At 53.5% G+C, this 15,100-nt stretch overlaps 6 protein-coding genes across 6 annotated transcripts; 2 read left to right on the top strand and 4 right to left on the bottom strand.

Moving 5' to 3' along the window:
- Positions 1-173: 173 nt before the first annotated feature.
- PHACADRAFT_247139 (uncharacterized protein) lies at positions 174-2,524 on the top strand. Its single transcript, XM_007390297.1, has 8 exons — positions 174-192; positions 241-563; positions 718-890; positions 944-1,009; positions 1,061-1,583; positions 1,637-2,083; positions 2,145-2,225; positions 2,279-2,524. Exons 1-8 carry the CDS (start codon positions 179-181, stop codon positions 2,368-2,370), a joined length of 1,719 nt encoding a protein of 572 aa, XP_007390359.1. The 5' UTR covers positions 174-178; the 3' UTR covers positions 2,371-2,524.
- A 213-nt stretch (positions 2,525-2,737) lies between these two features.
- PHACADRAFT_247138 (uncharacterized protein) lies at positions 2,738-3,864 on the bottom strand. The gene is made up of 3 exons (XM_007390296.1): positions 3,442-3,864; positions 3,334-3,395; positions 2,738-3,282 (listed from the first exon to the last, which is right to left on the bottom strand). The coding sequence occupies exons 1-3, from the start codon at positions 3,781-3,783 to the stop codon at positions 3,015-3,017; spliced, it is 672 nt and encodes a 223-aa protein (XP_007390358.1). The 5' UTR covers positions 3,784-3,864; the 3' UTR covers positions 2,738-3,014.
- Positions 3,865-5,172: 1,308 nt separating this feature from the next.
- On the bottom strand, positions 5,173-6,131 carry PHACADRAFT_247136 (uncharacterized protein). Its single transcript, XM_007390295.1, has one exon. It carries the CDS (start codon positions 5,825-5,827, stop codon positions 5,183-5,185), a length of 645 nt encoding a protein of 214 aa, XP_007390357.1. The 5' UTR covers positions 5,828-6,131; the 3' UTR covers positions 5,173-5,182.
- A 398-nt stretch (positions 6,132-6,529) lies between these two features.
- On the bottom strand, positions 6,530-8,474 carry PHACADRAFT_247135 (uncharacterized protein). The gene is made up of 10 exons (XM_007390294.1): positions 8,384-8,474; positions 8,169-8,300; positions 8,036-8,117; positions 7,845-7,982; positions 7,674-7,791; positions 7,522-7,623; positions 7,315-7,463; positions 7,088-7,265; positions 6,949-7,028; positions 6,530-6,890 (listed from the first exon to the last, which is right to left on the bottom strand). The coding sequence occupies exons 1-10, from the start codon at positions 8,451-8,453 to the stop codon at positions 6,836-6,838; spliced, it is 1,104 nt and encodes a 367-aa protein (XP_007390356.1). The 5' UTR covers positions 8,454-8,474; the 3' UTR covers positions 6,530-6,835.
- A 908-nt stretch (positions 8,475-9,382) lies between these two features.
- PHACADRAFT_82590 (uncharacterized protein) lies at positions 9,383-12,484 on the top strand (the record flags this gene model as incomplete). Its single annotated transcript, XM_007390293.1, has 8 exons — positions 9,383-9,469; positions 9,524-10,421; positions 10,475-10,979; positions 11,029-11,120; positions 11,174-11,322; positions 11,379-11,590; positions 11,644-12,214; positions 12,266-12,484. 8 exons carry the CDS (start codon positions 9,383-9,385, stop codon positions 12,482-12,484), a joined length of 2,733 nt encoding a protein of 910 aa, XP_007390355.1.
- Positions 12,258-15,100, bottom strand: PHACADRAFT_133836 (uncharacterized protein). The gene is made up of 11 exons (XM_007390292.1): positions 15,064-15,100; positions 14,866-15,005; positions 14,794-14,804; positions 14,547-14,746; positions 14,244-14,495; positions 14,035-14,193; positions 13,931-13,988; positions 13,747-13,898; positions 13,640-13,695; positions 13,132-13,586; positions 12,258-13,078 (listed from the first exon to the last, which is right to left on the bottom strand). Exons 2-11 carry the CDS (start codon positions 14,871-14,873, stop codon positions 12,561-12,563), a joined length of 1,869 nt encoding a protein of 622 aa, XP_007390354.1. The 5' UTR covers positions 14,874-15,005; positions 15,064-15,100; the 3' UTR covers positions 12,258-12,560.

Here is a 15,100-nt window from a genome sequence, read left to right as displayed (position 1 = left end):
CGGGGAACATCAGATGTTGCTTGTCTGCGTGACTTGCCTGCAGGCTACGAGATCGAATCGGGCAGATGCAGGCCCAAATCCGGCTGCTTGCCACGAAAGAACGATTCCGACCTGCGCTCTTCAGGCGGGTCGTCTCCCAAACAGCTCTGTCCTTTCCTGCCACTCCTTTCCCCAGTCAATGCCGTCCGCAGGGTGCGCCTGTCTTCTACACGTCCTCTCCTGATTTTCACCGCCGAATAGCCTGCAGGGCACTCACCGAAAGACGCTCGCGGTCAAGCACCAGGATGGCGAGCCCCTCACTCGAGTAGATCTACAATATGACCTCCTTTATTATCTCTTCTCCGACTCCCGCAACGTCTTTACCGACCCTTACCCAACCCTCCATGGCGAACCAGCTGGCACTAAGGTCACTTTCCGCGACCTCTACGTGAATACCCTCCTGCATTCGTCACGATGTTCGAAGGTGTCCCGCGACAAGCTGCAAGATAACGCAAGCTTTGCGGACGAATTTGCCAAGATATCTATATTGTCCAATGTTGGTCGTATCAACACCACTATGGCCTGTAAGTCTTTCCCCCCATCGATGAGCGGACGCCGCCTCGAGCGCCATTCGCTGTACCAGTCTCTGGGGCCGAGCCTAGAGGTGCCTGGCTCGCCTGCTGACCCGCACACATACCTACTCGCATCTTGCATGGGGTTCATAATTTTCGTTCGCAGTCTTCCCCGAGATGCGTACAGCCTTGAGGACCTACCACCCGGTACCATCTCTCCAGAAGACCGACGGGAATCTTCAGGACGCGCCTCGGATAAAGAATATCCTCAAGTCTTGCCTCCTCCCCACGGAGCTTCAGAATAGACCTACCACGCCTTCGGAAATTCTGAATCGATCCGTATGTGCCGAACATTGCCTGGCACAAACAGCGCTTATGCATCATTAACGCAGAGATCGGGAATCGTGCCTCCCACCACTATCGTTAACCTTATATTTATATTTTCCAGCCACGCCCCAGTGAGCAGTACGGTTTAACGACGTGAAAGCCATCTGCTGACATTTAGGTAGCTCATATCCCAAACACATTTCACCTCAGACACGGAACTAGATTTCCTGGACTTCTTCTCGCCTGTGAACGTCTCCTCGGAGTCCCGGGCTCGTGCTTTGTTATGGCTGTGCCACCATTACTACGAGGGCACAACGCCCAATCCTTTTGACGCCCCGAAGTCTCACAAGAAGCCGGGTATAATACCCCCGTTGGAATTCCTGTCTGCTGAAGAAGCTGCACTGGAAAATGTGGATACTCCTGAAGAAAAGGAATGGGGCGAGAAGATGACAGCCCAACGGAAGATCTTTATGGAGAACAAGGACAAGCTCGACAAGCTCGACGAGACTCAGGACGAAGAAATTCAGAAAGAGCGAGGTGGTAAGCGTGGCGGTCGAAGTCGAGGTCGGGGCGTGCGCAGAGGCAAGGCGCAGACGTCCCGATTGTCGATGAAAGCTTCGTCAAAGGCTTTGAGTAGGCAAGGATCGTCGCCTGACAGTTCCAACTCGTCAGGTCGCATTTATGACGCAGATAATGCGCCGGACGGTGAGCCCACCCTAGTGGATCATCATTTCCCCGTTAATCAATTTGTCCCACAGAGCTGCACCGCACAGCCCACTATCGATACTCGGCCGAACCCTATCGTCTCCCGCCCATCCACCCGCCCAACCCCTCTCCTCCGCCTCTACCACCTCCAGTGCATGCCTACCACCATTCTGCCGCGGGTAGCCACCTCTACGGCGACTCCCGTTACGATTATAATCGCAGGCTGAGCTCCCACCCGGCAGCACACCAATCGTTCCACGGTGGACCCATACGTAACCACCCACGTACGCCGCACCGCGATTCTACACTGCCACCTCTGCGCTATGTCTCTTCATATGAAGAATACAAAGACCCCAGCTCGTCTCGCGAACTGCTGTTTCCAGCTCACTCGCCTCCATCTACCCAGCGGCCGTATACCCCTCCCAGAATTTTTGAGGGCCCTCAGCGCCTTCGCGACTGCCCTCCTACACCTTCAGGAGGCACCCGGAGCATGCTGGAGCGTGCGTACATTTTGGACGCCTTCCGTCCACCAGCCACAGCTACTAACTGCCGCTTCTACAGAAGCATGGCATGTGATTATGACAAACGATCCTCTGGAAGATTCCGAAGACGAGATGGACGAGAACACACGTCTTGACCTCTGTACGTACACTGTCCTTAGGGAAGCCAGGGTAATGGTTGATAGGCTTTGACAGTGCTTCGTCTCAAGATCATTAATCGGCTGCGTGGGAAAGAGCCTACGCCAGAGCCAGAGCTGTCACCACCATCGTTCAGTGCGGCAGCATAAACATTGACCCCAGGATTTTCGACTTCTGTTTCACAACAACAACAACAAATAGTCTATTCTTTTGTATAAGTAATGCCAGTGGCATCATACAAGGTGTCTCGGATGTAATATATACTGTACAGCCCTCTAAGTTTCAATTGCACCTGGATGTTTGCGCCGTTGCGCCGGATTATGCATGCACCTAGGGATGGCGGGAGAGGCAAAAGCCTGATTCCGACCCCAGGAGAAGACATCTGAGTATGTACGATTAAGCAGCGAAGGTACCGGTAGCTTACATTGCTCGGAATGAAATACATACCCCAATCACCACGACCGAAGAGACGTAAGTTATAGACAACTGCTCAAAAACGAAACCGAGGTGGGGAAGTGGGGGAGAAATAAATTGGTGACAACAGGAGGGGCAGGAACGAAGAGCCACGAGAGACAACGGACGAAATGGCTGAAGGACAGAGAAACACACCGAGCCAGAATTCCAGACGGTCTAACCATGAGATAGCAAGTAATATTACAGTATATGCTTGAGTATCCACAAGTGGTGATGATGGGTTCGATGCATGTAAAGCAAGGAGTTTGCGGGTAGGGTAGCGATGGGGGAGGTTGCTATGCGGTGAACAAAAGGTCATAGTCCAGGTCCGACGCCGGTCTCATTCCGCGAGCCATTTTTCGCATTTCTTGACGTACTTGTCCAGCAGGAGCGCCATGTCGCGGATGACAAACGTGAGGACGACCTTCGCGAAGAACTCTGAGGCGCGCCTGAGCTTCATCTCGGACCCCGTCCGGTACTCCGGTGGGAACGCCGCGTATAAAGGCGCGATCGGCTGACAGCAGACTGCCTTCGTGTGTTCATCCAGTATTTGTGCCTGGTTGAAGAGTTTGGCCAGCCCTTGGACGTAGGTAGCAGGGGAGTCCAAGCTAGAAAAACCCCATGAGACCATATTTGTCACAAGCTTATCGGACACGTACTTCTTCCCATTGGTGAGTTTGTCGAGCTGACGTGTCAGCTTGCCTCCCCATGATGTGACCTTCTACGAAATGAGCATAGATTGATACAACAGGCGATGTCCAACTCACTCCGCTGCTCTTTTTCGTCACGAAGCCCTCGCCGACACCGAGCTTCTTGCCGAAGTTACCCACAACACCGTCGCATACCACTAAGAACTCTTCCAGCTTGCTCGCCCAGGCCTCAGCCTCCTTTTTCCCGATGCTGCCGATTCCCATGCCCATGCCGTTGCTCACATTTCCGGCACCAAAATACTCAACGCTCCAGCTTTGGATGTCCTCCAGCGCGGAACAGAGAACCTCGACGACGCGAATCTTTTCGGGAATATTCGTGAGCTTCGCACCGCCTTGCGACCAGACCTCCTGCGGTACATGCAACCGGCGGGTAATATAGCCGCCGGTTTTCGAGGTCATTGTTTGACGGAGAAGGGTCATCATGTGGTAAGGCTTCCGAAGCGGGTCATGTGGCGCACTGGGCGGTAGTGGCGACTGAGGTGCAACAGGTATGCTACCATGTGGCACTGGGGGTGGTGGGACGAGAGGTGCTACGGCTGCCTTTGAAAGCGGCGGGGACAGAAGTGCAGTATTGATCGTAATCTGTGGCGGCGCGTTCGGATTTAACCTGGACGGTATGGACACCTTTCGTGGCTGGCCGCCTGGCAATGCGGAAAGTGGGGCAGGATACGACTTTGCAGTGGCTAGCAATGGTCGCGGGGGCTGCGACGAAGCACGACTACGGCCAGAAAGGCTTACGACACTGCTGCTTGGCAACGACGACGTCACGGACGACATGTCGGACTCCGACGATGTACTCATCGATGAAGTCACAGAAGTTTTGGTCCTCCGTTGCGAGATCGCACCCATAGCTGTCGAAGCGTTAATTATAGGGCTAGTTATCTGCACCTCGGATCGCACAGAGAATGTAGAGGCCCCGCGAGGTCTTTGGCTGAGCACAGTGGGACTGTTAGGCTGGGTGTTTATCCCGTTGGCACCTTGAGAGCTTGGTGAAGGCAAAGACGGTAAAGGATGAGTATCTTCTACAGAGTGTCGTGCTGAGCCACCCGAATGCGACGTGTCAAGGCTGTCCGAACGCGTTGGCACAGGTCTGTCCTCGAGCTTCTCAGAAGTTTCCTCTTGTAGTGACGCTAGCCTGCCATAAGAACCGTTTCTTCTATGAGTAATGGAGGCCGCGCGTGGTCTGCCTCGCAGTTCTGGCGGTCTAAGCGCCCCCGCGTGTGCCTGTGGTTCCGTGGCTGTAGAAGCGGGCGTGGGTGCAGGTGGCGGCATCGTCGTTGGTGGCGGAGCAGCCGGTGGAAGAGAAGAGGACGCTCTGGGTCTGCCAACTGGCGGTCGCGAAGGGGTCACCACAGACACTCTGGACGAAGAAGGTGAACTCGAGGCGGCGTAAGGATGGACGGACGGCCCCACTGGGGTTCGAGGGGAGAAACCACCTGAGGAAGTAGAGATATCCATTGCGAACATGGCAGTTCCTATGGCAAGCAAGTCGTCTGAATTGTTGGCTAGGTCGATCCTAGGTATGTCCGATGAACTGCGGCCGTCGTCCGAATACTCATTGGTGTATCTTGAAGAGTGCGAGGATTCGGACGTAGGTGAAGTCGATGTAGGGGACGACGGAGTGGTGGACGCAGTTGACACTGACACAGACGACGAAGCGTATGTTGATGGTGGCGAGGTCGTAGGCAACGGAATACTGTAGATCAGACTCAGAATATTCATTCGATCCGCATATGTATCGTGCTATGGTTGTAAAGAGCGATCAGAGGCGTTGAGCTCCTCAAAAGCACGACAATTACTAGATACTCACAATAGACTTAAGCCGTCGCACTTCCTCTTCTTGCGCGACTACGCTTCTTCGACGGCCATTCTTTCGCCGCTCTGTGCTGTCCTCGCCCCTCATTACCCTCTCCATAACCTCGCTGAGTAACGCTACGCTCTTCCCATACGCGATGACGGCGCCATACGGATCATCATTCGTGGAATCGAGCTTCACAGCTTCTCGTGCCAGCTCGAGCGCTTTGGTAAGGGCTCGTCTGGATGATGGTGGGCGCGGCTCCGAAGTACGAGGCTCAGAAGGCGACAGGAGTAAGCGATCAGGGACAATGTCATTTGTTGTAGGGGACTTGGCACCGGACCGTAGGCGTGACGGGGGTGGTGAGTCTGAGAGATTATCGACGGACGAAGATGCAGCGCTCGACGCGTAGGTTGCATGACGGTTCTGAGAGAAGGCTGCTACTGCAGCCAAGTTCGCAGATGCACTCGGTCGCGCGTATGACTGTGTAGGAGAATGCGAGCCGTAGCTTTCCACGTCCGAGACCCCACCGTTGTATACAGCCATGTCGTCGTACGTGTCGTAGGGATGTGTAGGCGGGAGATGCGGTATGGGCTGAGTCGGAGGTGGGCCAGGCGGGGGGACGGCTGCGGAACGACGCCTCGACATGAAGACAGAAGAGCTCGCCAATGTTGGAGACACTGTGCCGTCGGTAGAGCTTTGCCAGTTATGAGGCGGCTTGCTATTCATGTAACGTGTGAAACTACAGGGCAGAGTCGCGAGCCGACCTCTGTAGCCTGGGAGTTGCGAGCAGTCTCTAGGATGCAAGGAGAAGGCTCGGGGATTCGCCGACTGACTGGGACGTCTCCCTGTTCAAGCGGGTCGTTAACTCCGTCAGGGTCCAGACCAACTAAAGCGCGTCCAGCTCTAGATTTTCGGCGAGTTCAGCAGGGATCAGGCCCGGAGTAAGGGGGAACAGAAAACCCGCAGGAACGAGAGAGGGGGAGAGGATATTCGCGAGCTCGAGCTGTGGCAGCAGACAGAAGAGGCTTGGGTCGATAGCTGCCAGATTGGGCACAGCGAAAGATCAACGACCGCTGTTAAGCCCTGTCTCGATCAGAAACACCAGCCACTTTCGCGCGAAGGAGGGAGAGAACTCACCGGCCCATCCGACAGGATACGCCTCTAAAAAGGCCGTTGAGAGAGAACCAGACGAGCTCGGGAAAACGGTCGCGCTGACGAGACACTTCGCAGTTGCATGGCTCGCAACATCTATTCACGGCCAGCGCCTACATCATGGGCATAGCCATCAGGTCAGATTAGGCAAGGACGTGATTACGACAATCACTCAATCTCGAAGATATATTTCTTCACGTACGAGAAACGAAGTAGCACATGTATTCCGTCAATAGAACAGCTTCTGCAGCGTACGAAAATAACTGACTCGGAGCAGCACCAGAAGGGGTGGAAAGAGGAGGTATCAATATGCGGGCGGTAGGAAGTGAGTGACACGGATAAAGGAGTGTGCTATCAAAGTGTATTAATCCAGTCAGATAGTAGACCACTAAGAATAACGAAAACGAGAGTATGGAAACTGTACTTCCGAACGGGGTATCATAGTACTCGAGCATCGTTTTGCAAACCAGAGACCGACTAAGGCAAGGATCCCTACTCGCCCTACTCCCGGAACTCTGGCTGCGAGCCCTGTGCCGCCAGTCGACTCTCCAGGTTCCTGTGGATAGTGGAAATTAGGCGTATGAAACGCCTTCAGTGTGGTAGACGCGGCATACCTGAGCGATTCCTCCTTTGCCAAGAGCTCCTGCCTCTTCTCGTTGATCTCGCGCTGGACGCGGAGTTCGATTTCCCGCAGCTGAGAGGGCCCGCGATGTTAGCATGCATAGTGCTTGCTAATGCAACAAGTAGCCCCACCTTCTCTTCTTCCCGACGCAGCTGCTCTTCCTTGAGTCTGACGCTCTGGGTGGCAAGTTCCTCCGGGAGGATAGACGAATCGGTCGTCTCCGCATGGACTGTCCTCGACAATTTCTCGGTACGGTAAGTCTCGTACAGGACATCGTGGGTAAGGGCCTTCAGGTCCGAGAGATGTGTACTGAATAAATGGTCAGCTGCTGTAGCAGTTACGCGAAGCAGACACATACCCAAGGAGAGCGCCCCTCAAGCGGCTGAAATCAGAGTGCTTAGGGTTGTCGACTTCGGCTATACCCCAAGGATATATTCTAGCGCGAACCGGCTGTCCGTCTATCTCAACTTCCTCTTCGGAGCCGACGATCGCGAATGGCATCAAGCCCTGCGTATGCAACAATCAATACTCAATGCTTTGTTGCGAAATGCAGACGAAAACATACACGCAGCTCGCTGTTGTCCTGGATGGTGTCCTCGTCATCTTCCTCAACGTCGTATGGGAAATTGTAGACAGGAATGTCGTAATATTCAATGTCCTCCATGATCTACTTATAATGTTAGCACGTACATCTTCGCACGAGTCCAGAGAACATACCCGCTTCTTGAAGCCACGAAGTTCACTTGGAGTCAGTGAGTCGGCCTTACCGATGACCGGGATGACATTGACGCGTGGCGAAAGGCGGCGCATGAGTTCAATATCCATTTCCCTAAGACTATGTCCAAAAGCTAGTCATCGGGGCTCAAAAACGGAGTGTAGCAAACTTACGCGTGGCCCGTGGGAGGGATGAAGTACAGCAGAGCGTGAACACGATTGTCGCGGAAGCGAGGATTACGCTTGATACGAGACTCCTCTGCAAGAATGTCATCATATTGCCGCTCGAGGTGACCAACAATCTCTTGGAAGCTGTGTGCAAATGTCACTGATGGTCATTTCAATGTTGGGTGAGGCGTACGCACGCAAACTCGTTGTCGATGTTCTCGCCAAATCCAGGAGTGTCGACAATAGTCAGCGCAATGCGTACGCCATCCTCCTCGAGTTCTACTTCTTTTTAGTGTCGCATCGACCTCTCCGGCTTCCATAGAGACTCACCAACGTTGACGGGCTTTATCTTGATGCCCTCCTCCAGATGGGCCGTCTCCGGAGAGTCGCAGACCTTGTGCTGCAGAACCTCAGACTCGCAAAGGGTGTTCACAAATGTAGTACGTCCGGTACCCGAGGCACCTGCGGGGAAAGTAAGCTGAGCTACTGTGTCGACACGGCCGCGCTGTACTGTCAAAGCGCGTGCGAGATGAGCGCGGACGTACCGACAACCATGACGGTGAACTGAACACCCTTCTTGACCTTGTTTCCTCTGCGTCTGCCGGCGAAAGACATGGTTGCAACGGGCGGTACTGCAGGCTGGCTTGGTAGTTGGCTTCGTTGACGACTCTCGCGATCCCAAGCTTTACCTTTCGAACTCCGCCTCCACGTTGGGAAATTTGATAGACGCTTAATATAGCCGCTGAAACACTTTCTTGTTCTGGACCTCGTCTCATCATTGCTTGCCTTTCTGCTTGTCTTCGGTTGCTGCTTGACTATCTATCTCGCAGAGTCTGTAGGCACGGCGAAGGGCCTATGCTACCTGTGATTGGTCCTTATCCCAGGCTATGGCTATATTATTCTTGCTCGAAGGCACCCGCTTCAGTGCGATTATTCAGTATTCGACACGGTCCTCTGTGCAATGAAGTCGCGCTTGCAAGTCCCATCTCTCCCGCCGCCACTGTGAAGAGAACGAAAATTAAGAAGAAATTTTCTGAACTGCCGAAGACCTGGGTCAATCCCGATGGGACGCCTGCTGTACCTCTTGGTCCCTGGTTAGGAGGCTTGGAGCTGGGACAAGCCAAATCTACTCCATCTTATCTTTGTACGAGTATTCTCATAGTAATAGATATTGGTAATTACTGAAAGATGCCACACCGCGTGCACTAGTGGATGCAGGTAACCTAGAAGGGGTGGTCCCTGAAAAAGGGCCTCCGTCAGACATCGACGAGAATACTGGAGGCTCTTCCCAGCTAGTATCCCCTATAAAACGTAGGGGTCGAAAGAGGAAGATGACATCTACTGTAGGGGAAGCTAGCGACCACTCTGACCAGCTGCGAGCGGAGGATGCAGTAGTTGAACCATCTAAACCAAAGGCTCGCAAAAAATCGAAGACACCGATAGTGGAGAAAGCTACAGGTTATAAGCTCTGTTTTATGGTGTAAATGAATACACTGACGTCTACGCTTGCAGTATTGGACGAACCAGCTGCTCCGGAGCAGCCTATGACGCCTCTGGCCAAAGAGGTGTTGGACAATCTGGCCAAATTCCCTCACTGCATCTTGCTCACGCGCGTAGGACAGTTCTATGAGGTTCGTGCCTACACTGCTCCTTCATCCTTTTCTATTTGACCTGCGATGTTACAGTCATATTTCAGTCAGGCCGCGGAAGTCGCTCGCATTTTAAATATCAAGCTCGCGTCCAAAAGATGGGGCGGAGAGCGCGTCCCCATGTGCGGATTTCCTCTCATGCATCTGAGCAAGTACCTTAAGGTCCTTGTACAAGACAATAACCGTTTCGTCGCCATGTGTGAAGAGTTCATGAAGTCGCGCATCCTTGGTCCGAAGGGTGGTTTTAATCGACGAGTCACTCGTATCGTGACACCCGGGACACTGATTGACGAACCTTTCTTGAATCAGTACGAAAATAACTATCTGCTCTCCGTCTATGCACCTTCCTCTGCTGATAGCGACGGCAACCTTGGACTCGGGGACTCCGTGGGACTTGCTTGGATCGACGTTTCTACCGGAGAATTCTTCGCCAAAAGTATTGCGATTTCCCTTCTTAGAGATGAGCTTGTGCGCATCCGTCCTAAGGAAATTGTGCTCGAGCAGAGCATCTTCGAAGACTCGGCACACCCCGTTCGCCGGACTGTCGCGGAGGAGAAGTTCTTCGTGTCCCCAATACATCCAACCACTCAATCACAGAACGATGTCCTCTTCGCTGAACGCATAGGCTCTGACGATCTCACCTCCCAAATGGAGCCGTCGGCCCTCACGTTCAAAATTGCTCTGACAGAGGAAGAGTCCCAGGCTGTGCAGTTGCTCACTGCCTTCCTTCACGCCAATCTTTTGGAGCACATGCCTCGTCTGCCGTCACCAAGCAAGGAAGCAACGACAGGTAGAATGCAAATCGACGCGCATACAATCAAGTCTCTCGAAATTTGCGAGACTATCCGAGAAGGAAGCACGGCCGGCAGTTTGCTGAATAGCATCAAACGAACGGTTACGAACGGTGGAACGCGGTTGCTTGCTCGCTGGATCTGTGAGTCGGAACTTCTGGGTCGCGTCTTCGGATTGAGCTCAAATCTGTTAAAGCTTCACCCAGTGTATCTCTGAAAGAGATCAACTCACGTCAGTCTCTCGTCGCCTTCTTCTACGCGCGACCACACTTGCGGCAAGACCTGTCAGAGATGCTCTGTGAGCTCGAAGACTCAGCACGCGTTGTCCAAAAGCTCCTTCTCGGTCGTGGCGATCACACCGACCTCTCCGCTATCAGCGTGGGTGTCAAGGTCTGGGCCTCGATCAAACGGCGCCTAGAGTTAGAGAAGAGGATGGAGGCACAGGAGAAAGGTTCATTGAAGGATGATGAGTGGGTTAGTCTGGATACCTTGGTGGAAAAGCTGCATAGTCTTCGGGTCCTCTCTAATCGCATAGAAGCGGCTCTGAGCAGGAAGGGTACCGCATCAGTAGCGTCCACGTCCCAGGATTTTTCAGAGGATCAGGACGATCACGATCCTGAGCCTGAAGACGAGGCTTTTCCAGCCGTTCCCAATTTCAAGCCTAATTATGTGACCGGTTTCAATTGGACTGTGAGGCCAGAGTAAGGCTTCTATATTCAACTCGTGAACACCCTCCTGACTTGCTCGTAGATTCTCCGGACAGCTCACGGCACTGCACAAGACACTGTCTGATTGCCTAGATCGTCGAGAGCGATTGGAACAACATCTTCAGGCGAAGTACAGTAAGCATATCGCTGCTACTTATCTCACTGATTCAAATCTATTCATTGGCCAGACGCGCCTTCCTTGACCCTGCGTTCCTCGCCTGGCTATGGTATGCACGTCCACATCGCCAAGGCTAAGCGTGACGTTGCGAAAATCAGGGCAGAATCTCTCTTCATCCCTATCTTGGAAAGTGCCTCTACGAGCAACTTCTTCCTTCAGGTAACAACCTATGTCATACTACAAACAAACCAAAAGCCACTAACCGGAAACGACAGGAATGGTCCCAACTGGGTGCTCAAATTGTTCAAACCACGAGTGAGATACAAATGGCCGAACGAGAGGCGTTCGAGATCCTGAGAGAAGAAGTCAACGAACATGAAACTAACATTCGCCGCAATGCTCGCATCACTGATGAGCTGGACGTCACGATAGCCTTCGCCAGCTTGGCACACGAGATGCATTTCGTGCGGCCAGTGCTTCGGGAAGAGTGCGTATTTATACTGTCCATGATACCAGCTTGTTTTAACACGATTCTTCCAGTAAATTCCATCATATCGTAAACGGTCGCCATCCCACAGTCGAGCTCGGCCTACTCGCCGCGGGAAGGACCTTCGTGCCCAACACTGTAGCATTCATGGCCGATAGCCCTCTGCACGTCATTACAGGCCCCAACATGGCCGGCAAATCCACTTTGCTCCGCCAGACTGCGCTCGTCTCCATCCTCGCACAGACGGGCTCCTTTGTCCCCGCGGACACTGCTGAGGTCGGCATCGTCGACGCGATATTCTCGCGGGTTGGCGCGAACGACGACTTGTTCCGCAACCGTAGCACGTTCATGGTCGAGATGATGGAGACAGCGGACATTCTCAGTCGGGCGACGCCGAATAGCCTAGTGATCATGGACGAGGTCGGGAGAGGGACGTCAGTACAGGACGGCCTGGCCATTGCGTTTGCCACGATCCACCACTTAATCACCGTGAACAAGTCCCGCGCACTGTTCGCCACCCATTTTCACGAGCTTGCGGATATGCTCGGCTGTTCAGATGGCGAGCGAGGCGACGGCATTTTCCGCGGTGTTAGATTCTTCTACACCGACGTTGATGAGATGGAAGTAAGTCTACTCACTGGCTGTGGATTGCACCTATTCTGATATCTTTCGTAGGACGGTTACTTCGCGTACTCGCACCGATTAAAACCTGGTGTTAATAGAGATAGCCACGGCCTTAAGGTTGCTGAACTCGCTGGCATGCCTGCGTCCGCCGTCACCGTCGCCCGCGCCGCCATACACTCATTCCGTGATCCTACAGTTGGTCTCCTCTCACGCGACAGCTCTAAGCTGCGCTCACTCGGGCGGACCCTCACTGAAAGTAGCGTATTCTAATGATATACCCAAATATCACTATACCGTACATCTACATAATATCCAGTAGTGTGGTACACAAACGTATCTTGCAAATCTACGCCTGCTGAATTTTTGAGCGGATGTGGTTCAGCGCCGAGCCCGCACGGAGCCAGTTGAGCTGATCCTTGGACATAGTGTGCCTTGTCTGGATCTCGAAGATATCACCATTGCGCTTGGTCACGCGGATGGTGATTTGGGCCTGCCCCTTGCCGTTCAGCAGGTCTTCGAGACCGTATGTTTCGAGAACGTCTCCGGAGCCGATGCGTGCGTAGTCTGTTTTGTCAACGAACCAGAGCGGGAGGATGCCTTGCTTCTTGAGGTTCGTCTCGTGGATGCGGGCAAATGAGCGCGCAATGATCATCGCAGCGCCGTAGAATCTAGGCTGGAGCGCAGCGTGCTCGCGTGCACTGCCCTCGCCATAGTTGTCGTCAACGACGAGGGTCCATGGCTGGTTGCGGGACTTGAAACGCCTTGCAATACCAGGAATAGTGTCTGTCTCGCTCTTGGACGGAGGGTGGTCATGGTCGAATGCAACGTTAACGTCTCCGCCTTCGTCGTTGACAGCGGTGATCACTGCACAGAATGTCAACGTCGCTACTTGTACCTGAATATCTGCGTGTACTTACGGAGGTTCTCGGAAATGTTTGTGAGATGTCCCTTGTACTTGAGCCACGGGCCTGCCGCGGAGATATGATCTGTTGTGCACTTGCCGCGGACCCTCATAAGCACCTTGCAGGTAGGAAGCTCGAGACCTCTTGGGTTGTGGGGGCCAAAATGACTCTCGAATGGCTGAAGGAGTTCGAGGCGCTGCGATTCCTTGCGGATGACAACCTCGGTCTCGGGCTGGGGCTCAGGCACCGGTGACGGGTAGAAAGCAGTGCGACCGGGAGTGAAGCCAGTAGAGGGAAGGTCCTGTCCGCGCGGCGGTTGGAACTTGAACTGTTTGCCAGAAGGGAGAGTGATGGAGTCTGTTATGGGGTTGAAGCTAAGCTTGCCAGAGAAGGCCATGGCAGTAACAACGGTAGGAGAGGCGAGGAAGTTCATCGTCTTAGAGTTGCCGTCGTTACGAGACTTGAAGTTCCTGGACTATGAGATTAGACAATACGAGGGTCTGGTGCCTATCTTGGGACATACCGGTTGAATGAGGTCAAAATGGCATTTTCCTCATCCTGCTTCTCGTCGCGCTTCCACTACGAGATAATTAGGAATCGGCCGAGAAATACGCTATGAGTAAAACCTACCTGACCGATGCAAGGCCCGCATGCGTTTGCTAGGACGGTAGCACCGACCTCCTCAAGAGCGTCCGTCACTTTATCGCGTTCCATAGTCGCACGAATCTGCTCTGAACCTGGTGTGCAAAGGAAAGGAATCTGTGATCGTGTAAATATGAGCCCTCATTCGTTGTCAAGAAAAAGCATCTGATACTTGCCTTGGCCTTCAGACCGGCTTGTTTAGCCTGCCGAGCGAGGTCCGCGACACTAGTCTGATGGAGTAAGCTTATTATACGCAGGGAAGTGAGCATAATTTACCATATCCTGGTATGAGCTGTTGGTGCACGACCCAATGAGTCCAGCCGAGAGTTCGTCCTTCCAGCCCTGCTCTCTGATGAACTGTCCGAACTTGGAGAGAGGCGTAGCCAGATCGGGGGTGAAGGGGCCATTGATGCTCGGTTCCAGTTCGCTCAGGTTCTGAGATAACGCTTTAGTCGCCGTGATATCTGTGAACGAGACGCACATACAATCTCGATGAGTTCATCATACTCAGCACCCTCGTCCGCCTGCAGGAAGCCCCGGGAAGCCGCCTGATCTGCTGCGCGAGCAACCGGGGCACGTCCTGTAGCTGTGAGGTACGACCGCATGCCGGCGGTGTACGGGAACGTCGACGTAGTAGCTCCGACTTCAGCACCCATGTTTGCTACCGTCGCAAGACCAGTGCACGATTGGTTGAAGACGCCGGGGCCAAAATATTCCAGAATACGACCAGTACCGCCCTACGCCGCGTTCAGTACCGCTCCATCTCAAAGTGCTACATGTTAGCGTACCCTAACCGTGAGCTTGCCTGCAAGATGAAGAATGAGATCCTTGGGAGTCGCCCAGCCAGTGAGCTCGCCGGTGAGCTTGATGCCAACAATTTGAGGAGCCTTCAGCTCCCATGGTGTACCAGTCAAAGCGTCGACGGCGTCAGCACCACCGACACCAATGGCGAGCATGCCAAGTCCGCCAGCATTGGGCGTGTGCGAGTCTGCAATGCACTTGAGTGCCGAAGAGAATTTCGAACGACTTGCATACCTGTACCAAGCCTGAAAAACGGGATAACACATCAGCGCGCAGAGATTTTTTCCGACTTGAGATAAAACTCACATGAGCATACCAGGTGCAGCATAGTTCTCCAGCACGATCTGGTGGATAATGCCAGAGCCAGGCCTCCAGAACTCGATGCCATATTTGCGAGCAGCACTCTCCAGAAAGTCAAAGACTTCCTTGTTGTTGACTATGGATTTCTACGAGAAGATGTTTCATTAACCCCGAGCTCCGAGTCATGTGTGGGCAGGGGCTCACTTCGAGATCCTTCTCCGCACCAGATTCTGCCCGGATG

Source organism: Phanerochaete carnosa (genome assembly GCF_000300595.1).
Source record: "Phanerochaete carnosa HHB-10118-sp unplaced genomic scaffold PHACAscaffold_1, whole genome shotgun sequence".
NCBI classification, from domain to species: domain Eukaryota; kingdom Fungi; phylum Basidiomycota; class Agaricomycetes; order Polyporales; family Phanerochaetaceae; genus Phanerochaete; species Phanerochaete carnosa.
The sequence above is the reverse complement of the archived record's forward strand: the minus strand, read 5'-3'. Positions and strand labels throughout refer to the sequence as shown.